Source organism: Tachyglossus aculeatus, chromosome X2 (genome assembly GCF_015852505.1).
Source record: "Tachyglossus aculeatus isolate mTacAcu1 chromosome X2, mTacAcu1.pri, whole genome shotgun sequence".
Taxonomy (NCBI): Eukaryota; Metazoa; Chordata; class Mammalia; order Monotremata; family Tachyglossidae; genus Tachyglossus; species Tachyglossus aculeatus.
The window spans coordinates 12,613,564-12,636,470 of record NC_052100.1 but is presented as its reverse complement, the minus strand read 5'-3'; the positions used below and the strand labels follow the sequence as shown (position 1 = coordinate 12,636,470).

Sequence of the window (22,907 nt, the reverse complement as noted above, 5' to 3'; positions counted from 1 at the left end):
CAATCCCCTCCCACCTCTTCCCTCTCCCCACCAGAGCCCCTCTCCTGACAGTCCCCGTCTGTTTCCCGTAGGATGAGTTCCACCCTTTCATCGAGGCCTTGCTGCCTCACGTCCGCGCCTTCGCCTACACCTGGTTCAACCTGCAGGCCCGAAAGCGCAAGTACTTCAAGAAGCACGAGAAGCGGATGACCAAGGACGAAGAGCGCGCCGTGAAGGATGAGCTTCTGGGGGAGAAGCCCGAGGTCAAGCAGAAGTGGGCGTCCCGGCTGCTGGCCAAGCTGCGCAAGGACATCCGGCCTGAGTTCCGTGAGGACTTTGTGCTGACCATCACCGGCAAGAAGGCCCCCTGCTGTGTCCTCTCCAACCCCGACCAGAAGGGCAAGATGCGGCGGATTGACTGCCTGCGCCAGGCCGACAAGGTGTGGCGGCTTGATCTGGTCATGGTCATCCTGTTCAAAGGCATCCCCCTGGAGAGCACGGATGGCGAGCGTTTGGTCAAGGCTGCCCAGTGCACCAACCCCATTCTCTGCGTCCAGCCCCACCACATCAGCGTCTCAGTCAAAGAGCTGGACCTGTACTTGGCGTACTTCATCCGGGAACGAGGTAGGACCCAAGGCCCCGGCTGGGGAGCGTGGGGCCGGAGCTGTGGCGGAGGGTGTGGGGAGCATGTCTAGCATGTCTTACAGTCCGTTAGACTGCAGGCTCACTGTGGACAGGGAATGGGTCTACCACCTCTGTTATATTGTGCTCTCCCGGGTGCTTATTAGTACAATGCTCTGCAAACAGTAAGCACTCAATAAATATCAGTCATTGGTTGATTGGTGTCCCCCAGGCCCTGGTGAGGTTTGAGGGAATGGGCGGCAGCAGAAGGGAATGGACAGCGCCGGGTCTCCGGAGTCCGGGCCCTGGAGCCCCAGCTGGTTGAGAACAGAGCCAAGGATGGGAATGGAGGCAGGTGACAGCCCTTAGAGAAAGCAGTGGGGAGTCAGAATGCCAGAGTTCCAGTTCTGATCCCGTCCCGAGCTTGCCGGATATGTCTTTCCCAGACTTCAATTCACCCCTCCTTCTGGGAGATAAAGGAGCACATTTGGGTTTGTGGGCCTGGCCCCATCCCCTCTACCTGGCCCCCTGATGAACTCTTCTCCCTCGGACCAGACATGAGGAGGGGACAGGGGACAGTGGTAGCCGGGTGCTGGGTGAAGGCGGATGACCAAAGGAGGGAGGCCTCATAGCCTCAGCCTAGATACCCCACCCCACACCCCCACACTTCCTCGGACACTCAGCCCCCAGGAAAAGCTGTTCTGTGCAGAGACCCACACTCCTGTGGGTACAGCCATTCATAGAAACACACATCAAGAAAGTTTTATACCCGGGGAGACCTAGCCATGCACGGTCACACACATTTATGCAGATCCACCAGCTTTTCCCAAACATGGGCACCCATGCACAGGCAGGACCATCTTCCGGGAGGGGACTGAAAATGCTGGGGGGCGGGCATCAATCAATTAATCAGTAGTATTTGTTGAGCACTTAATGGGTGCAGAGCACTGTACTAAGGGCTTGGGAGAGTAAGATATAGCAGTTGACTTGTTTATGTTTATAACATAGATTCACACCAAACTGGCCCAGGAGGAAGCCAGGCAGGTAGGCATCCCAATTCAATTCAGATCTCCAAATCTTCCCCTCTGCCTGCTTACACAGTCCTAGGAGAGAGGGAGGGAGGGAGGGAGGGAGGAAGGGAAACAGGCAGTCAAGAATGTGCAATAAAAGGAGAGAGGGAGACTTCCAGGCCTTACTTGCTGGGACTGAGTGGAGGGAGAGCAGCAGGAGCGCCCCGCAGAAAGGGCAGCTGGGAATGGAAGGAGAATTATACCCGCCCCACACACCCAACATTAACACACCACTGATTGACACAGGCACAGTTCCCTCACACACAACCAACACAGAAACACACCACAGGCACACATCACAAGTTCAACATAGACATTAAGGAAACATCTACATACCCTTAACCTTGACACCCCACCTATACAACAGAAGAACATACAACAGTACACAAGCAGTAGAATCAGAGGAGGTGGGAGCCCGGGTGTTTTGAAATGGCTGGTGAGAGGCTGGATTTGCCTGAATATGTATGAATATGTATACATATACATATATGCAGCTGAGTTACTTTATGTGTGCCTGGGTGTTTTTGAGAGGAGTGGACATCCATGCGCAGATGTTAATATCTGTGGATGTCTATCTGTGTGTCTGCGTGCAGCTATGATATACCTTCAGGTTTGTTTGTCTGTGGGTCTTTGTGTTTGTATCTGTGGGACTGTATGGATGTGCTATCTATGTGTGTTTTGGTAGGGTTTGGAGAGTACTAAGAGGGACCCAGAAACTTTGCTCAGTTCTTTGGTTGGCTGGGTACAGTTGAAGCAGGGTGGCTCAGTGGAAAGAGCCCGGGCTTTGGAGTCAGAGGTCATGGGTTCAAATCCCGGCTCTGCCAATTGTCAGCTGTCTGACTTTGGGCAACTCACTTCACTTCTGGGCCTCATTTCCCTCATCTGTAAAATGGGGATTAAGATTGTGAGCCCACTGTGGGACAGCCTGATCACCAGTGCTTAGAACAGTGCTTTGCACATAGTAAGCACTTAATAAATGCCATCATTATTATTATTACAGTTTCCTAGAAGCCCAAGGATTTGGGAGACTTAGAAAAGCAACACCTTGAGGACAGGAGGGAGAGGAGGAAGGCTGAGCAGCCTTTCTATCTAGGCCTTTCGTTGTTTGAAATGCCTGAGTCATGGCACAGACCTTGGGGGTCAACTGCTGCTCCTTTCCTCTGTCCTGCTTATTCCCCTTCTTTGTTTCTTCCTCTTTTCTCTCCTCTGTTTCCTCCTCCTCCTTTTCTCCTCTTCCCTTTTTCCCTCCTCCTCCTCTTCTTTCCCTTCTCTTTCCTGCTTCTCCTCCTTCCTTCCTACTACTCTTCTGCTTCCCCCTTTCCCTCCGGCTTTTCCTTTCCCCTTGCTGTTTTCCTTTCCCGCCCCCCATTCCCCCTCCTCCTTTCCCTCCTCGACCTTTTCCTCCCCCTCCCACCCCCCACTGCCTTTCCAAGACCTTGACCCCAGTCGTCTGGGTCCGCAGGCAGTCATGGAGTCACCTGATCTGTCTAATTGGTAACAAACTCTGGGCTGTAAATACTCAGCTGATAAGACCTTCTTAGCTTGTCACTTTCCCTGAGCAAAGAGGAGGAGTTATTAAGGAGGCTCTGCCCCTCTGGCCGCCAAGGCCTGTTTAAGGTAGACTGGTCTGTGGCCTCTCCTTTAGGGGACTTTAATATTGATGTGACTGCTGACTGGGAGGCAGGGAAGGTCATGGGGCCTGCTGCTGCTGTCCCCTCCCCATCCCCACCAACTTCAAGGCCTAGCCCAGTGCCAGCGTAGCTGAAAGAGTGTGGCTTGGTCCAGGAGCCCATGCTGAAGGGGACCAGAACTTCCAGCCTGGGAATGGTGGCCAAGGACTCACCAGACTGTCCCCACCAACCTGGTCTCATATTCCTCAGATTGGGGAGCTGGTTTCCCACTGAACTGGGCCCTCCCCATTCCCTGCTTCTTGCTTTCAGTGCTATGGCACCCTCATTCAGTCATATTTATCGAGCACTTACTGTGTGCAGAGCACTGTACTAAGCACTTGGGAGAGTACAATACAACAATAAACAGACGCATTCCCTGCCCACAACGAGCTTACAGTCTAGAGATAATGAAGGACTTACTATATGCCAGGCACAGTACTCTGCGCTGCGGTGGATACAAGCAAATCGGGTTGGACACAGTCCCTGACCCACGTGGGGCTCACAGTCTCAATCCCCATTTTCCAGATGAGTGAACTGAGGCAAAGAGAAGTGAAGTGACTCGTCCAAGGTCACATTTCAGACAAGTGGTGGAGCCAAGATTGGAACCCATGACCTTCTGACTTCCAGTCCTGTGCTCTATTCATTACACCACTAAAGTACCCCGGCTCTCTCAGGCCAGGAAATCAAGGGATTTGCTGAGGAGTAGGGGGATGGTGAGCAGAATCCAGGGAAGAGCCAACATGCTAACCCCCCAGAGAGAAACTGAGATGGCCGAAAACACTGGTTATGTAGCCTGGAGACGAGAGACGAAGTTCAGGGAAGGGCAGAGAGGCTGATATAATGGTCCCGAGTCTTTGAAGCAGTCATTGAGAAAAGCTGGTAAGCTTTTTGTTTATAGTATTTAAGTGCTTACTATGTGTCAAGCACTATTCTAAGCCCTTGGGTAGAGACAAGTTAATCGGGCCAAATACAGTCACTGTCCCACATGAGAATCACAGTCTAAGTAGGAGAGAGAACAGGAATGGACTCTACAGTTGAGGAAACTGAGGCACAGAGAAGTGAAGTGACTTGCCCAAGCTCACAAACAGGCAAGTAGCAGAGCCGAGATTAGAACCCTGGTCCTCTGGCTCCAAGGCCTGTGCCTTAATCCACTTTTTCATGCTGCTTCTTTAGGATCTTCTCTCCTAGAGAAATTTCCAACCTGGGGAAACCCCCTACTTGGTTGGAATGGTGGAGCTTTGCCCAGAAGCAGGGGAATGGACCAAATGATCCTGAGCACACCCTTCCAACTTGAGGGTCCTAAATCAGGTCAGTGATTCCAGGGAGTAAGGAGTTGGGCATCCAAGTTCATCCTCACTCATCTTTGGTTACTGAGCATCCCCAGGTGCTCAACTCTGTGTTCAGGGCTTCAACTGTACAAAGAGCTACTCACCCATTTGGAATACCAATTTCAGCCATGAAGCAAAGGAGAATTCCAAGTCTCTCTCTCTCTCCCCACCACCCCCATCCTTCCTCTCCCTCTCTACCTCCCTCCCTTTCTGGAAATCATGAGCCACATATCCTGTTGAGCTCTGAGAACATAAGACCAGGAGCCCGCCAATCCTGGGTCAGGTCCTTGGTTCTCCCCGCCCAGTATTGTGTCTCTAAAAGCCACCTGTGATGGTTGCCATACTGGGTGCCAGTCCTCATGGTGAGGGAGGGGCCGCCTGCTCCTTGTGGGCAGGCACCTGGAGCTTCTGTTGTGTTTACCAAGGGCTTGGTTCAGTGACTTGCTGTCTTGGGCTCAGACATTGCTCAATCAGTGTTTCGTCTTCCTCCTCCTCCTAACTGTCCTTTCCGAGTGGGGACTGTTCATCCATTAATCTATCCAAACTCTTCTTGTACCTGCTGATGTTTTCTGCCTGCACAGTGTAAGAACATAAAAAATGTCATTGCCGGCCTCGGGTTCCCCACCCACATACTATTCAGCTGCTTCCCTCGGGTACCTGCTGAGGGCAACGATTAACGTATGGGAAAAGCTTAGAGGTTCTGGTACTCGAAGTGGGACCACCGCTCAAACAAGAGTGCTGCAGACAAGAGCCGTTCAGGCCCTGCATCTTCTACCATCCTGAAACTTGAAGGCCCTTCAGTCCCAGCTCACCCCCAACTTTAGCCTCCCCTAGAGGCAGGCAGGTGGCTGAGGTGACCAATTTAGGGTTCTCTGACCCTATCTGTAGCTCTTCCTTCAGCTGGTGCTGGAGGATGATGGTGGGAGAGGAGTGGGCTAAGATGAGGGCTGGTGAAAAGGATCGAGGGTGAGGGGGTGGGGGAGATCTATTTAAAGCAAGAGAGCCAGTTGGAGCATGTGGGGGTGGAGGTAGAGGCTGGGCCCCAGGGTGCCAAAGGGTTAATGCAGCTCTGACTGTGTCTGAATTGGATTAGCAGATTCCAGGGTTGTTGTGTGGAGAGGAGAGATTCCTGGGAGTCGCTGCTAAGGGGAGGGCTAGTTAAGATGCAGCCTCTGTTGTCTCCCCAGTTTATCAGTCTGGAACAGTCTGAGGCAGCTCCCCCTGCTCCCCAGCCCTCACCCCGGCAACTCTTCCCCACCATACCCCACCCTTTCAAGCTGAGCTGATAAAATTTTGAAGAGAGTATTTCTCTGGTGTCAGCACAATTTCCCAGTCAGTCAGCCCCCTCCCTCCCTCCCTCTCTCTTCCTCGCTCTTCCTCTCTCTCTCCCTCCCTTCCCTCCATCTCCCTCTCCCTCTCCCTATTTCTCTCTCCCTCCTTCCCAGCTAGGGTTGAAGATCACTGCTCCCTGTTTGCTCCTGGTTTTACCAATTCCCAGCCTCTTTCTACACCTGCACCCCAACACTTGCTCCATCCCACCGAATCCCTGCTCTGCCTGCACATACGTGGCCCTACCAGCTCCCAGGCCCCTCACCCCCTTAGCCTCGTCCATCCGTCCCCCCTCTCTGCCAGCCCCCCAGTTCCAAGGTTCCCCACTGCCCTGCTGGGTTTTGCCTTCAGGAGCCCGTTCAGGGCTATAAATAAGCGACTGTGCAGAGTGGATTGATTTTATTACACATTATCTCACAGGGGCCTCCGCAGCAGAGAGCGGGGTGGTTTATGGCTCCTGCTGAGGTGGCCAATGGAGAAGGAGCCTGGGAGAGGGAGAGAGAAGGAGAAGGAAGAAAGGAAGGGAAAAAATGAGTCCTGCTTTGGAGCAGCCTTCAAGGGCATCTGGCATTAATAAGCGTCAGATTCTGGCCATTAGCGTTCTCGTCAGCGATGTGATATATGTCAAAGAAAGTGTGTGAGCCAGGGGCTCTGGGCTAGTTGCCCGGAGGGCCCCCCCACCAAGCTTCTTCAAGGCCACAAAGTCTCCCCCTGGCCCCCCCGCCCCAGCTTGCTGGAAACCATCTTCAGGGTGGGGGAGGGGAGACTCAAAATATTTCAGCTTGTAAGATGGTGGAGTAGACAGTTATGGGGATGGGTGGGGGGCAGATTCCTTCAGGAAGGAATGTTGACAACTCAATCAGCCGAGGGCCCAATGAAAAGTGGTGGAAATACCTGGGAGATTCCCCCCAGGGGCCCAAGGGGGTCAGAGAGAGGTAGGAAGGGGTCCCTCCGTGCTTGGGGGAGCCAGGATCGGGCCCTCTAGGGATGGTTGTGCAGACTCTGAGGACCTAAGGAGCAACCCTCAATGGGGTTGGGCATCAGACACACACATGCACACACTCCAGCACCCTCCTCAATGGTAGTGGGGGAGTTTGCAGGGACTGTAGGTGTTAACCAGCCCTTCCCCAGAATGATACTGTAGCCCAAGGCCACCTTAAACTGGTAGGGCTCTGGGGGGGAGCTAAGCCAACGGGCCCAGCCTGACATAGAACAGATTGGATCTGTGGAAACCAAAGGGCTTCAAGGACTCTTTTAACTAGCCTCTCCTGCCTACTCCTCTTTCCAAGCTTTTAGAGCCCGATGTAAAGTTTCTAGCTAATGAGAGGTCCCCGTAGACCAGATTGAATGTGTGAGGAGGCGGAAACTTAGGTCGTGGACCCAAGGGGGAGGAGGGGAAAGGGGGCCAACGGGGAAGGAGCAAGGAGGGGGAAGACCAGGATGGGGACAGGAAGAAGAAGTCTAATTCTTAAAAGAGACGAAGATCATAGGGAGACTCATTTCCATGGGGTACCAGCTGCCCCACCCTTTTAAAGGCAGGATTGAGTTGAGTTGAAGGGTGTTGGGAGGAGCTGGGGGGGGGAATTGGGGGGGGGGGGTGAGAGTATCCTGGGTGTTCCAGGTGCGAGCTTCATACTGCAGCAGGGGAGGGGCTGGCTAGGAGGGAGGGGAGAGGGGAGGTCGCTGATGAAAGTCAGAAGCATTGCAGTGTAATGGTAATCAATTTCTTCAGATCAATGTGCAGGGACCGCGGCGAGCGCACACGCGCACGCACACACACACCCTTCATCGCAACTTCATTTATTTCTTTATGGTGCTTCCTGACTAATTGAATTGGGTCCAGAACAGGCACAGAGAGACAGAAATTCCTCCCCCGCCACAGACTCTTTTAAGAGAGAAAGATGATTTTGTGTACCCTGGCGCATGGGAAGAGGACTGGCCGATGCAACTTAGGTAAACGGCTATACTGCTGATGTGAGAATCAGTCAGGGGTCCCAGGTGTAAAATCATTTCCCTTTCCACTGGTTAAATTCCTGCCACAGGGAACTTCCCTTGAGCAGCAGTGTCCTGCTTTCTGGACCAGCCTGAGCAAGGTGAGCTCTGATAGTTGGTTTATACCCATCCTCCCTTCCCCGGTCATTGAGGACCTGGACCTAGTTTCCAGAATCCCTTGCTCTCTTCCTTCCCTTCTCCTCTCTCTTCCACCCTTTGGTGTCAGCTTGGTCCAGCTAACCAAATGGGAAATCCAGTTCTCATTATACTCTGCTGCTTTCCCTTCCCCTGTGTTAGGTCCTGTCTCCCGAGCTAGACTGTAAGCTCTGTGAGTCCTTGAGGGCAAGGATTAGGTCTGTCAATTCTAGGCTACTCTCCCTAGCGTTTAGTACAGTGCTCTGTGCTAAGTGCTCAATAAATGCCACTGATTGATTGAGGGAGGAGAGGGGCAGGGGACTGAAGTAAAGGAAGCCTGGCGTGCAGGTGGGGGACACTCAGCTAAAGGGAGCCAAAGGGAGAATTTCAAGAGAGCAGAGGAAGAATATCAGGGCCCCAGCAAAAGAGAAAAAAATGGGGAATGTGCTTCCTGCTTGTGTCAAGAACAAGGGGACTGAGATGTGGTGGTGGGCACCGGGTTCCCTGCCCGACTGTGGCCTTAAGGCCTGGGGGTCTGGAGGCTGGAGCAGCCTGAGGCAAACAGAATGAAGGAGGCCAAGATTGTGGCTGAGAGAGAGAGAGCCAGAGCCAGAGCCAGAGAGTGGCTGAGACCTGGTGAATCAAAGGAACTTCTGAGTCTTTCCGGTGAAGTTGTTCCCAACGGCACGTCGCAGTTGTAAGCATCGTTATGCTGGTACGTGTGTTGTGGGCGTGACTGTTGTGTGTGAATGTGAGTGTGTTTGTTTCTGTCAGAGTAATTTGTGGGTTTGTAGGATGAATATGAATGTTTTTCTTTGCTGCTCTGTGTATGTGGGTCTCTGTGTGAAAATTGAGTTTATCCATCTTGAATGCATTTATGAATTTTAGGCTCATTGTATGTGTGTGTGGTCCTCATTGTGAGGCTTGGGTCAAATGTGAGGTGTGTGATTTTTTTATGATATTTATTAAGTGCTTACCATGTGCCAGGCACTGTACTGAGTGCTAGAGTAGAGACAAGCTAATCAGGTTGGTCATCAATCATGTCCCACATGGGGCTCACAATCTTAATCCCCATTTTACAGATGTAGTAACTGAGGCACAGAGAAGTTAAGTGATTTGCTTTAGGTCATGCAGCTGACAAGTGGTGGAGCCGTGATCAGAACCCAAGTCCTTCTGATCCCAGGCCCCTGCAGTAGGCCACACTGCTTCTCTGATTTACAGGACCTGTGCCTGTAAATCATAAATACCTGTATGGGACAGGGTGGATGTGTCTATGATGGTGTGTTGGCTTGTGTCAGTGAATTTGAAGTTGAAGGTATATAGAATGGGTCCTGAGGGAGTGTTGTGGGTGATGTGTGTATGGTGGGGGAGGGGGAATTGGTTGTGGAATGTGTGTGGTTTGTGTACATGTGTGTGGGTGGGGGGTGACACATATGAGTGCTGGATGAGACAGAAGCAGTGCAAGGGAGGAGTGAGGAGTCCAATCAATCAATCGTATTTATTGAGCACTTACTGTATGCAGAACACTGTATTAAGTGCTTGGGAGAGTACAACCCAACAATATAACAGACATGTTTCCTGCCCGCAATGAGTTTACAGACCAGGTCTCCTTCTACCCCCACCCCATCTCTACCAGTGCCTCTCAGTGAGTAGCTGTGGCTGAAAGCCGAGACAGGGAAAAGGCACCCCGGGCAATCCCCCCAATCACCGCTGCTGGAAAATAAAAAGCATATGGGACGAGGACGTGCATGTAGGGCATAGGTGGGTCTTCAGCAGCATTGACTGCACGCTACACTTGTCCCAGGCCATCATGCCCCATCTGGACTCTCTCCACAGTTCCAGGACCCATTCCTTCCTCTCCACCCGACCTCCCCTCTCTCGATGCACAAATCCACACCTTCAGCCCTGCCCTTTCTGCCAAACTCAATTCCTTAACCCCCTGGACCCCAACCATCCCTCTGTCCATCTTGAACCACCAACCCCCAGTCCTGGATCACCTCCATAGGGTGCTTCCTCAGCTCATGTGCTTGTGGAGCACTGTTGGCGGAAATCCAGGCTCCTGGCCAACTTGAAATTCATCCTCACCTGCTATAACTCTACCCTCCCTCTTGCTCAGCAGCATTACTTCTCCCTCCTCATCAATCCCCATGCCCACTGTGCCCTCCCTCCTGAAAGCCCAGTGCTCCCACCTCCCCTCTGGCTGCTCCAAAGCCTGTCAGTTCTTCCTCCACAGCATTTCTAGAATCCGTTTCACCCAAACTACCTCACTGAACCAGATTGGACTGTCATATCCTGGTTAGCCTCCTGCATCAGCCTCCTCACTGCTTTCCCCACCACTGGCCTCTCTAGGCCATACTTCGCTCGGCTGGCCGAATCGTTTTTTTTAAAATGTCATTCTGAACACAACGCCCCACTCTTCAAAAAGCTACGTTGGTTGCCTGGTTCTCTCCGCAGCCAGCAGAAACTCCTGACAATTGGCTTAAGGCTCTCTTTCCCTGCACCCCCTCTTCGTCCCTCTCAAGCTAACTTACTGCTGCCGGAATCTTGCTCCTGCCTTTCTTCTAGCCAGGAACTCTCTCCCCTTCACATTGACAGACCATTGATTTCCCCATTTTGAAATCACATCTCCTCCAGGAGGCCGTCCCAGATTGATTTAATAATAATAATAATAATGGCATTTATTAAATGCTTACTATGTGCAAAGCACTGTTCTAAGCGCTGGAGGAATACAAGGTGATCGGGTTGTCCCACGTGGGGCTCACGGTCTTCAACCCCTTTTTTACAGATGAGGTAACTGAGGCCCAGAGAAGTTAAGTGACTTGCCCAAAGTCACACAGCTGACAAGTGGCGGAGCAGGGATTTGAACCCATGACCTCTGACTCCAAAGCCCGTGCTCTTTCCACTGACCTACGCTGCTTCTCACAACCCATTACCATTTCAGCACTTCCCTGCTGTCTCTCCTACCCAGCACTTGTATACCTATCTTTAGACCCTGTTACTTCCTTCTAGCTATAATTCATTTTAGTATCTGTCTCCCCTCTCCTCCCAAACACCCAACCATCCAACTAGATTGTAAACTCCTTGGGGCCAGGGATTATGTCTGTTAATTCTATTGTACTCTCCCAAGTACTTAATACAGTGCTTTGCACCATAAACACTCAATAAATACCGTTGATTGACTGACTGATTTTGGCCCTGCCCTCAAGGAACCCATAGTCTAATGGGGGAGACAAGCAGACATAAATTACCTAAAACAAAAGAGTAAGAAGGTGGATACAAATGAAAAAAGTTAACAAATAATAAATTCAGCAAAGAGATGGACACATGAGTGCTAAAGTGGCATGATCAGAACAGTGGGGAATGCTTCTTGGGGACAGAGGCTTTTTAGGAGGGAGTTGACAGTGAGGGCGGGATGTGGTTTGGTGGATATGAGGGGGAATCAATCAATGGTATTTATGGAACGCTTACTGTGTGCCAAATCCTATACCAGGCACTTTGGAAAGTACGACAGAGCAGAGTTGGTAGATGTTCCCTGCCCACAAGAAGTTTACAATCTAGATAGGGAGACAGACTAGTTAAAATTAATTACAGATAGGGGAAATAGTAGAGGATAAGGATATTTACATAAGTGCTGTGGGACTGGTGTGGAATATTAAAGCACTTAAGGGGGAGTATACAGCTAAGTACATAGGTGTTACTTAAGGGAGGGCAGGAAGGGGAAATAAGGGCTTAGTCAGGGAAGGCCTCTTGGAGGAGGTGTGATTTTAGGAGGGCTGTGAAAGTGGAGAGAGCTGTGCTCTGTCAGATATGAAGGGGGAGGGAGAGAAGCAGTGTTGCCTAGTGGATAGAGCATGGGCCTGGGGGTCAGAAGGACCTGGATTCTAATCCCAGCTCTGCTACCTGTCTGCTGTGTGACCTTGGGTGAGTCACTTCACCTCTCTGTGCCTCAGTTTCCTCATCTGTAAAATGGGGATTAGGGCAGTGAGCCCCACATGGGACAGGAACTGTGTCCAACCCGATTTGCTTGTATCCACCCCAGCACTTAGTACAGTGCCTGGCACATAGTAAGCGCTTAATAAATACCATTAAAAAAAAGAGTTCTAGGCCAGAGGAAGGATCTGCACAAGGTGTCAGGGGAAGAGAATTATATCAATCAACCACTGGTATTTATTGAGTGCTTACTGTGAAAAGAAAGGTGCATATGAGGGTTGGATATATTCCGTGAGATTTACAGTTCATTCCTCATTTCCCATTTCTCTCCCAGTCTTCACTGCCCATCCAATCCCCAATAAGACCAGGCCAGTTGGGGCTTCATCTCCTCCCATTCCCACCCATATCGTTGCAGGTGGGTACCAGATGGGCAGACAGCTGGTACCAGGGCCCAAGCCCCAGTCCAGGGAAGGTCTCAAGAGAGCCTCTCAGGGTTCCATAAATTGGGCTCCAGCAGAGGGGAGCCTGGTGAACTAGACTCTTCCCCACCTGGAGCAGACTCAAACCTCTAAATGTGAACTCTAGACAAATTCTTTTGATTGATTTGATTGCAAGCTCCTTGAGAGCAGGGATAATGTCTACTAACTCTATTGTATGCCCACAGTAGACATTCAATAAGTGCTATTAATGCCAATAAATATTAATGCTATTTGATGATGATGATGATTCCTGCGCTCTGGGACTGAAGGGAGCTAAAACCCTCAGGATAGATTAAGTATCCGGAGAGATTGTTCAGAGAGGAAAGCTCTTTAACTCTTTCCTTTCTTGCCCATTGCCTTTCCTTCCCCCCACCCTACCCCTGCACCAAACAGAATCGTGAAGCAAGGGGCATGCCAGGAGGTAGGGAATGCCAAGTCCCCTTTCTGCTGCATCTGCCTCGTGTCTGAGCTGGCTGCTTCCCCAGCCCGGCAGCGAGCAAGGCAGATGGCATCCATCTGCCCGGCCTCGTGTGCCCAGCCTCCTGTGCTAGTCCCACCTTCTGTCCCCAGCAGGCTGTCCATGCCACCCAAGTCAACAGCTCAACTGGTCTTCCACCCCCGAAGTGGCAAGTAGTGTGGCAGTATGAGCCGCGGGAGAGAGGGAGGGTGGCCGGAGTCGCAAGGGAGGTGCAAGGGGAGTCGGGTACCAGACTGATGAAATATTGATTGTGCCAGGGGTGGGGCTGGCAGTGCACCTTTTTCAGCCAGCTCTGTTGAAATTAGCTGGTGTCTTTGGAGTGGTGTTGCTTGGCACCCTCTGGCCTGAGCATTTCTAATCTCCCGAGCTCCCAAGGCAAGAGCCAGAGGAAAGGCAGCTCATGAGTTCCCGGCACCTTGCTACTTCATACATGCTCTCTTTCTACATGCCAAACCATACCTGATTATATCCTTGCACATATTACACTGGTATTGTTGAATTCCTAAGCCCATGGTTCATCAAGCTCTGAAGCAGCTATGCGGCACCCAATTTAGAGGCTACGGTGCCCTTGCCTTACACACAACATATCACTAGCTCATCTAGTGATGGTCTTTAAGTGCTTACTGGGTGTACTAAATGCTGGAGTCAATTCCTATCCTGCACAGGGCTCCCAGTCTAAGTGGAGGTAGACAGATCAATCGATCAATCAATCAATGATATTGAGTGCTTACTGGGTGCAGAACACTGTACTGAGCACTTGAGAGAGTGCAATACAACAGGGTTGGTAAACTTGTTCCCTGCCCCTAAGGAGTTTAAAACCAAAGATCCCCATAGGAGGCAAAAGAGTCAGCAAGCCAAGACCCACTGTTGACAAGGCAAGTAAAACAATGGGGCCTAGAGATGGGAGTCCTCAAACAACCCACTACCCTGGGAGAAGCAACGGTGGCCTAGTGGAAAGAGCAGTGGCCTCAGTACTAGTCCCATCTCTGCCACTTGTCTGCTGTGTGAACTTGGGCAAGTCACTTAATTCCTCCGTACCTCTGTTACCTCATCTGTAAAATGGGGATTGAGACTGTGAGCCCTGTGTGGAGCCGGGACTGTGTTCAACCCGGTTATCTTGTATCTACCCCAGAGCTTAGAACAGTGCCTGACACTTAGTAAGTGCTTAACAAAACCCACAGTTATTACTGTTATTATTATTAATAACACTCAGTCCTTAGTTACAAGCCAGCAGCCTCCCTAGGCTTCTAAAAGTTGGAAAGGAAGTCTCTTCATGGTTGGGGGAGGTTGGTGTGGGCTGCAGGCAGCAGATCCCAGGGCCCCAAACTTAAGGGGGCTCCAAGCTATGCATGACTCAGCCCCTGCCCACCCCTTGCAAGGCAGGGAATGGGGCTACTGGTGTATGGCAGGCAGCGTCTGTCTGCAGCACTGGGGGTGGAAAAGTTGTAAAAGTTGGAAAGGCCTCAAGCTTCTGCCTGGTCCTCCCTCTGCTGTGCTGAAAATGAACTGGGGAACACACATGCCCCAGAAATGATTCTTATTGCATCCCTTTTGCTTCTTTATTTACTTACTTTTCACACTCACTGAGTGCCTACTCTGTGCCTCCTAACATAATAGGCACTTGGGAATATGCAAAGAAAATATACATTGAAATCAGTCCCCGCCTTCAAGTTGTTCACAGTTCGGGGGGCGGGGGGGGCGGGGGGCTGGTGATCATTATTTGCAGCTCACACCACCATGTACCTACATGCATGTTGCATGCATTCTCCATGCCATTAGTCCCGTAGGGGCTTGTTGCCCAGCACATGCTGCTTTGGGGTTTCCTCCTCTGACACATTGCCATGCCTCCCCTGATCATTCCCCGGCCTCCATTCTCTCTCCTGATTCTCAATTTACAAGGGAAAGCTCCTTCCTGCCCATCCCCTCTCCACCCTCCCACCCCCACCAGGCCCTCTGCCCTGGGGCAGGGAAGGGAAGGCTGGGAGGAGATGTTCAAGGAGTAGAAGCTTGCTTATCGCCCAGCGGTGGGTGGGGGCATCATGCCAACTCTTGGTACTAGGCTGCACTCCCTTTGAACCTTCTTCCCCTGGAGAGGGGACAGATTCCTGCTCACCCATCCCCTCCCCCGCCCCGCCTCCAAATCAAGTGCTGAGCTCCTTTTGGTTCCCAGCCGTTTCCTGTTTCCCTTTTTACTCTCCTTTATTTGGTTGAAATGCTCGGTGTGGTTTTGAGAGTTCTGGAGCTTCCTGAATCAATTTGCCAATGACCTTGACTGTCTCAGGGCTTCCCTGGGCTAGCTGCATGTGTGGGAAAGGTTGCAGGACTGAGCCGGTTGGGAGGAGCCCAGGACAGTTGGCTGTGGAGGGTCAGGTCCTGGCCAAATGGAAGCCTCCATTGTCTCCAAAAGGGAAGGTTCCCGCCACTACTCCCACCCCCCAAGGTTTGTGCACTGTGTATGGAGGCAGATCACCGGGACCAAGGGGATTGGGGTCCCCACCAAACAGCAGTACCGCTGATGGAGAGTCAGGCCTGGGGCTTGTTGTTTCGGGACCATCTTTCTGGGACACTTGGGACCCTTTCTCTCTTTATACTTCCCTCCCTCTCTCTGCTTTCTTTAGCAGTAAAAGCCCAGAGCCGTTGCAACTTCTCTCCCTCTCTCTGCTTTCTTTAGCAGCTAAAGCCCAGGATCATCTTGCAACTTCTCTCCCTCTCTCTACTTTCTTTAGCAGCAAAAGTCCAGGGCCTTCTTGCAAGTTCTCTCCCTCTCTCTACTTTCTTTAGCAGCAAAAGTCCAGGGCCGTCTTGCAAGTTCTCGCCCTCTCTCCACTTTCTTTAGCAGTAAAAGTCCAGGGGCAGGATTCAGGAGGCTTGGGTTCCGACCCTGCCTCCCCCACTGACTGGCGGAGTCAGTCGGGATGAGTGTTCCATGGTTTTTCTGGCCTCGGTTTCCCTCTCTGGAAAAAGGGGCCAAGACTCTTAGCCTCATAAGCGATGGAGCAAGGATTAAACAAACTCTTCAATTGAAGAACTCTTTGGAAGAACGGCACCATGGAAAACAAAAAATTGTCATGATTTTGTTTTTCTCCTTTGCTTTCTTGCTTTTTCCTCCTTTCACTCCCTCGCCCCTCCCGACACGCACACACAGTCTCTAGGCCCAAGGAAAGGCCCCAACAGGGAGAGTTGGGAGAAAGCCGAACTTCCCCTTTGCTGCAGACGCCAGGCGGCTGGGGGCCCGGAGCTGATGGTTGGTTAGTTTGCGTTCCAGCCCAGCCATATGAAAAATGAATCTGCCGAGTCTGCTGGGAACAGCTCCGAGAACATTGCTGTTCTGTGAGGTTTGTTTATACAGAGCGGCTGTCTGAGACACCACTCCTATTACTTATTTATAGAGAGAGGGGGGAGGAGAAAGTGAAGGAGGGAATTTGTCTGTAGGAGGGAGAGAGAGGAGAGAAAGAGACAGCTAGAGACTCAGAGACACAGGGAGAGAGAGAAGAAAATGGAGAGATTCAGAGATGCAGAGAGAGGCAGGCCCCTTGGAGCTCAACTTAGTTGCAGCTTGGAATTCACAGGGAAGCTGTGAAATCTCCTTTCTCCATCTGCCTAGGGGGTAAAGGCTAGGGTTCTGCTTGGAGGCAGAGGGAGGACTGCAGGACTCTGGAGGGGAGCTTGGATCCTAGGAGACTAGTGGAAATTTTCCCTGGTTGGAAATGGGAGAAAATCTCAGCAGCATCTGTTTCCGTCCAATCCTCCAGTCAGGAAGGCACAGCTGAGACTCTGTGGGCATCCTGGAGGAAGGGAGAGTGACAGGGGGAAGAGAGCACTCTTCCTGAGAGACAGGGAGGGGTAGGCATCGCCCAGAAAGGTCAAGTGACTTACCCAAGGTCATACAGCAAATCAGGACTAGACTCTGGTCTCCTGACTCCCAACCCACTGGCATGAGCTGCTTTACATCAAGGAGCTTTAGTTGTTGTTATTATTATTATTATTATTATTATTATTATTTTTGTTAAGCACTTACTATATGCCAAGCACTTGCCTAAGAGCTGAGGTAGACACAAGATATTCAGGTAGGTCACAATCCCAGTCCCACATGGGGCTCATTGTCTCAGTAGAGGGAGTAGGATTTAATCTCCATTTTACAGATGAGGAAATTGAGGCACAGAGAAGTTAAGGCACAGAGGAAACTGAGGCACAGAGAAGCTACGTGGCATAGTGAAAAGAGCCCAGACCTGGGAATCAAAGGACCTGAGTTCTAATTCTGTCTCCACAACTTTCTGTTGTATGACCTTGAATGAGTCACTTAACTTCTCTGTGCCTCGGTTTCCTCATCTGCACAATGGGGATTCAATACCTGTTCTCTCTCCTACTTAGACTGTGAACCCCATGTAGGACCTGATTATCTTGCATCTACACCAGTGCTTAGTACAGTGCTTGACAGAGAGTAAGTACTTAACGAATACTATTATTATTATTATTATTATTATTATTATTATTATTATTATCATCATTATTATTATTAGATTTGCCCAAAGTCACACAGCAGAGAAGTGGGGGAGCCAGGTTTAGAACCCAGATCCTCTGACTCCCAGGCGTGGGCTAGGACTGGGAGCCTTTGGGTGCCTTGGGACCTGAGTCCTACTTCCTGGGTTCCCTGGAAGCCCAGTGGAAGTGAGAGGATGGAGAGGGGACACTTCTCGCTGGGTCCCACATTACCCAGACCAAGGTTCAAGGAATCAGGGTGGCCCAAGGAAATGGGTGCAAGGGGTATCTAGAGATTCTAGACCGACTGGAATAAGGAGGAATATGAAGTCCAGGCACATATGTGGAAAGAGAGGAAAGGGGAGTAGGCATAAAGATGAATGAAACAGTCTGAGAAGAAGTTGGCTTTTGTGATTCATTGATTTTCAGGCCCCCAGACCCACCGGAGCACAAACAAGTACACGTACACACACACACACACACACACACACACACACACACACACACACACACACACACACACACACACACACACACACACCCCACCCCCCCTTACATACGTGCATTGGACTTAAATGTCCCCTCCTCATATCACATCCCTGCCTAAGCCAGTTCATCCATGCTGAAGTCTCACACTCAGGACCCCAAACACAATACCAACACCCGCATTCCCTCACACATCTGCACAAGCATGCTTACCTGTGCACAAACACACACATACACAAACAGCACGTAGACCCACAGGCACTAGTGCAGCCACAGACTCTATTCAATCAAGAAGTCCCCAGCACGCTCATCTCACCAAGCCCGTATAGAATCGCCTGCACAGCCTCATATTCAGCCAAGTCCACCCGACCTGCCCACTTCCAGCTTCCAGCCCTAGGAATCCTCATGGACTCTGAGGCCAGCATGGGTATGAAATCAGCCCTGCCAGCGACAGGCTCCCCTTGGGCCCCTTTCTGGGGTCCTGGATCCTATTCCCTGAACATCCTTTTGCTGTCCAGGGTTGCCTTAGCAGCTTCCCCAAAGGGGTTGGGTTTGTTCATCTTTGACTTGCAAACCCAAGGGGGCTAGCACTTCCTCCTCTGTTTTACCTACTGATGCCCAATTTCCCCCAGAAATCCCTCTGACTCAGTACCCTGGTACAGCCAGTGACCACTTTACTCCCTAGAACTGCTCTCTTGTTGTTTTCCTTGCCTGCTCTGTGATGCCCAGGGCATCGCTGTCCTAAGAATCATTCACTGGCCCTGGTGCCTGGGATAAACTAATGAGCTGAGGTTTCCCACAGAGAAGCAGAGATGTGCAAAGAGCAGGGAGAGATCATCGCCAGCAGAGACAGATGGCCCGACTGGTGGCATTGAAAAGTTGGCACTAAGGAAGAGTGTGAGAGAGGAAGATGGAGGGAAATGGGTGCAGCCTGGAGAGTGGAACAGAGTGTGTGTGTGTGTGTGTTTTGGGTGCATGTGTGTGTGTGGATTCTCCCAAGCAATTAGCATTGATTAAGCCAGCCTCCTGCATCTGGATGTAATAAACAGCTGGTGAGCAAAGCACTGGAACGCCAGGCCAATTAGGGATGTCCCAGTTCCCGGCTCCTGCCCAATCAGCTTGGCACCAGCTTTCCCAGGCACAGGAGGGGGGTGGAGAGTGGAGTCTTTGTTTCCTTCTTCTCCCTGCTGCCTTGGGGGAGGAGTGAGGGGTGGCGACTGTGAATTCCTTTCTGCTCCAGGGGTAGCCAGTTGGGAGGGTGGGAGTGAGTAGGGGGGAGGAGGTGAGGAACCTGGCAAGCAGGGAGAGAAGGGCTTGGGCAGGGGGCCTGTGGAGGGAGGAGCCTGCCTGATGCTGGGTGGAAGGCGCCCAGCAACAACCCGGGGGTGGGGGGAGGAAGGTTGAAGCAAATGGCCATTACAATCATCTTTTGGGTTGCTAGCAGGTCTTTCATCCAAGAGTTTAAAGCACTTCCAATATTTACGATCTCAAGTGCCCTCACAACTCTGCAAGGCAGGAATCATCCCCGTTTAATAGGTAAAGATATTGAGGCTTAGAGAAGTTGAGGCATTTGCCCACAATGCCATGCTAAAATCCCCTCCCTCTCCTGTGACCTCCAGCTGGAGAAGTTTCAAAAGGAAGACCCTTGGAGCCACTTGGGTAGAGGGAGTAGTAGTAGCAGCATTTATTGAGCGCCCTTTTGGTGCGATGCACTGAACTGGTGCTTGGGAGGTAGCAAAGTGACACATTGCCTGCCCACAAAAAACTTCACAAAACTGCCTGGGAGATTTAGCTCTAAACCTGCTCGCTCCAGTCCGGGGTACTCCAGCCTTGGGTTTTTGTTTGTTTGTTTTTTAAATAATAATAATAATAATAATAATGGCATTTGTTAAGTGCTTACTATGTGCAAAGCACTGTTCTAAGCACTGGGGGGGATACAAGGTGATCAGGTTGTCCCACAGGGGGCTCACAGTCATCATCCCCATTTTACAGATGAGGTAACTGAGGCTCAGAGAAGTTAAGTGACTTGCCCAAGGTCACACAGCAGACACGTGGCAGAGCCGGGATTCAAACCCATGACCTCTGACTCCAAAGCCCGGGCTCTTTCCACTGAGCCACACTGCTTCTCTTGTGCCAGGCACTGGACTAAGCGCTTGGGTAGATATAAGTTAGTCAAGTTGGACACAGTCCCTGTTCCACAAGGGGCTCACAGTCTTAATCCCCATTTTAGAGAGGTGGGAACTGAGGCACAGAGAAGTGAAGTGACTTAGAGAAGCAGCGTGGCTCAGTGGAAAGAGCTCAGCCTTTGGAGTCAGAGGTCATGGGTTCATATCCCTGCTCCCCCATTTGTCAGCTGCCTGACTTTGGGCAAATCCCTTAACTTCTCTGTGCCTCAGTTACCTCATCTGTAAAATGGGGATTAAGACTGTGAGCCCCCCGTGGGACAACCTGATCACATTGTAACCTCCCCAGTGCTTAGAACAGTGCTTTGCACATAGTAAGCGCTTAATAAATGCTATTTTTAAAAAAGTGACGGGCCCAAGGTCACACGATAGACAAGTAGCAGAGCCGAGGCTTATCCACTAGGATAAGGCCTAGGCTCTATCCACTCGGCCATGCTGCTTCTCAGCTATGCACAACTCCAGAGGGGGCTGCATTGCAGAAGGTCAGGCAGACGGTTCACTGACAGGGAGACAATTCTGTCATCCCTGGATCCGGAGGCACACAGACTGCTGGGTTTTTGATGGTGATTCCTCATAAAAATTAGGGCTGATGAATCTCGATGTTGTGAGCATTGCCCCCAGGCCCAGCCAGGATCTTACTGATCTTTGCCAGGTGGCGGGTTTGGCACGTGATTGTTACAGCGGCCACCTGAGTGACCTCCCATGGCTTGGCTGAGATTGAGGCCAGCCTATTGGAGAGGGGAGGGAGCCCCTCAGAGCACCCTGAGACTCCAGCAGACCCCAGCAGCTGCCACTCCAACACTCAGGGTTTCTATATGGCAAGGCAGAGCAGCTGGCAGTGCCAGCCCTGGGCAGGTGGCAGCATGTGGCAGGCGCCCAAGATGCCAGCCCCCTGCCTGGCAAGCACAGAGCTATAGTTTTGTTTTGTTTCTGCAGATCGAGAACAATGCAGGGGGAGGGGCATGCTAGGGCATCAGGGTAGGGCCCTCAAGCTTCTTCCTTCTCCTGCTCCTCCTCCTCACCCATCTCTCTGCCCCCACTGTTTTTCCAGGAAACTGGGGGAAGCCAGGCAGGGCAGTTAAAGTCACCTGAGAACCAGTCTCTTTCCTGGCCCAAATCCTTTCCAGCCTTCTGATCTTCAGGGTGCAAATCTCCCATCCTCTTTCATTCCTCCCCCTCTACCCCTCCTCACCCCAGCCGAAAGCTCAGGACCCCAATCCAGAGGTCTGGCTTCCCCCCTGTTCAGCTTGATGGCTACTCAAGGGGGTGACAGAGATCTTGTGTGGGCCTGGGCTGAAGAAGCACCTGGTGGGGTCAGAGAGGAGAGAGGGTGGCTGGTTGGAGGTCAAATGATGTGCTGGCTAAAGCAGGCAGAAGTAATAATGATAATAATAATAATAATAATGGCATTTATTAAGCACTTACTATATGTAAAGCACTGTTCTAAGCGCTGGGGAGGTTACAGAGTGATCCGGTTGTCCCCCGTGGGGCTCACAGTCTTCATCCCCATTTCCCAGCTGAGGGAACTGAGGCCCGGAGAAGTGAAGTGACTTGCCCAAAGTCACACAGCTGACAATAGGCGGAGCCGGGATATGAACCCGTGACCTCTGACTCCAAAGCCCGCGCTCTTTCCACTGAGCCACGCTGCTCAGAGTAGAATAAAGCCCAGTTGCTCTCTCCTGCATCCCTCCAAGACTTAATTGCTAGTGAAAGAGATGCTGGGGCTCAGGTTCTTAGGCTTGGAATGGCAACCTGGGCGAGTGGGGAGGAATTGTCAGAAGTGGGAACCTATCCCCTACCAGGAAAACGGTTTCCTACCAGAGTGAAGCCCGGAGGGGAGGGGGCCGCCAAGTGGCTCTCTCAGTCTCTGGAGATTCTCTCAGTCCTCCTCTCCCTGCTTCCTTCCCCCCACCTCCCAACCTATCCATCCCCTCTCCCCATTTTCCATGTCCCCCACCCCATCCTCCCCCTTGCCCCGCTTCCCTCTCCACCCCAGCTCTCTTTGCCCGCTTGGGCCCCGGGCTGCATCTCAGGGAAGACGGTAGGAATGTAGGTCAGCTGCGTGCGGCAGAAAGAGCCCTTGTTTGCTGCTGATGACATTGGGGAAATAGTGGGATTCACCACACTGCAGCGCCCACGCTGCCATCTTATGATGCCTGTCCGGGGTCATCTGAGGATAACAGGCTCCCAGCCCCACAGCCAGCCCTCCCCGCCTCTCTTAAAGGAGCCGCCACTCCATTCTTCCACCCCTACACAATGCATTCTTGGCCTTTTTCCTGCCCCATCATCGTTGCTTCCGCCCAACCAGCAAGCTGCTCATAGCACTCTGGACTGGGGAGAGAGGAAACACTCCTAAGCTGTGGATTCAGAGTTTCTGAGAATCTTGTGGAAGATTCTCCTCCTAATAATAATACTAATTGAGGTATTTGTTAAGTGTTTACCGTGGGCCAAACACGTACTAAGTGCTGGTGTAGATAAAGAGTAATCAAGTCCCACATGGGGCTCACAATCTAGGGAGGAGGGAGGGCAGATATTGAATCCCCATTAAGCAGATGAGGGAACTGAAGGACAGAGAAGTTAAGTGACTTGCCCAAGGGCACGCAGCAGATAATCGGGAAACCGGGATTAGAACCCAGGTCCTCTGACTTCTAAACCTGCCCTTTCCACTAGGTCATGCTGCTTCCTGCCCTGGCCCCCACCCCATGGTCTCCAGGGAAGTTGACACCTCTTAAATTGGAACCCCTGGGG

The 22,907-nt window shown here is 51.5% G+C and overlaps 1 protein-coding gene across 7 annotated transcripts in view; it reads left to right on the top strand.

The window, feature by feature from the left end:
- Positions 1-22,907, top strand: part of NFIC (nuclear factor I C) — a 120,158-nt gene that overhangs the window by 33,490 nt on the left and 63,761 nt on the right. For all 7 annotated transcript variants that reach the window (XR_005457180.1, XR_005457179.1, XM_038770814.1 and 4 more), the window contains exon 2: positions 72-603. Coding sequence is in view for 5 of the 7 variants with exons in the window: in XM_038770814.1 (XP_038626742.1) it covers positions 72-603 (532 nt within the window). In the remaining 2 variants the exon portion in view is untranslated. The remainder of the gene's footprint in view (positions 1-71; positions 604-22,907) is intronic.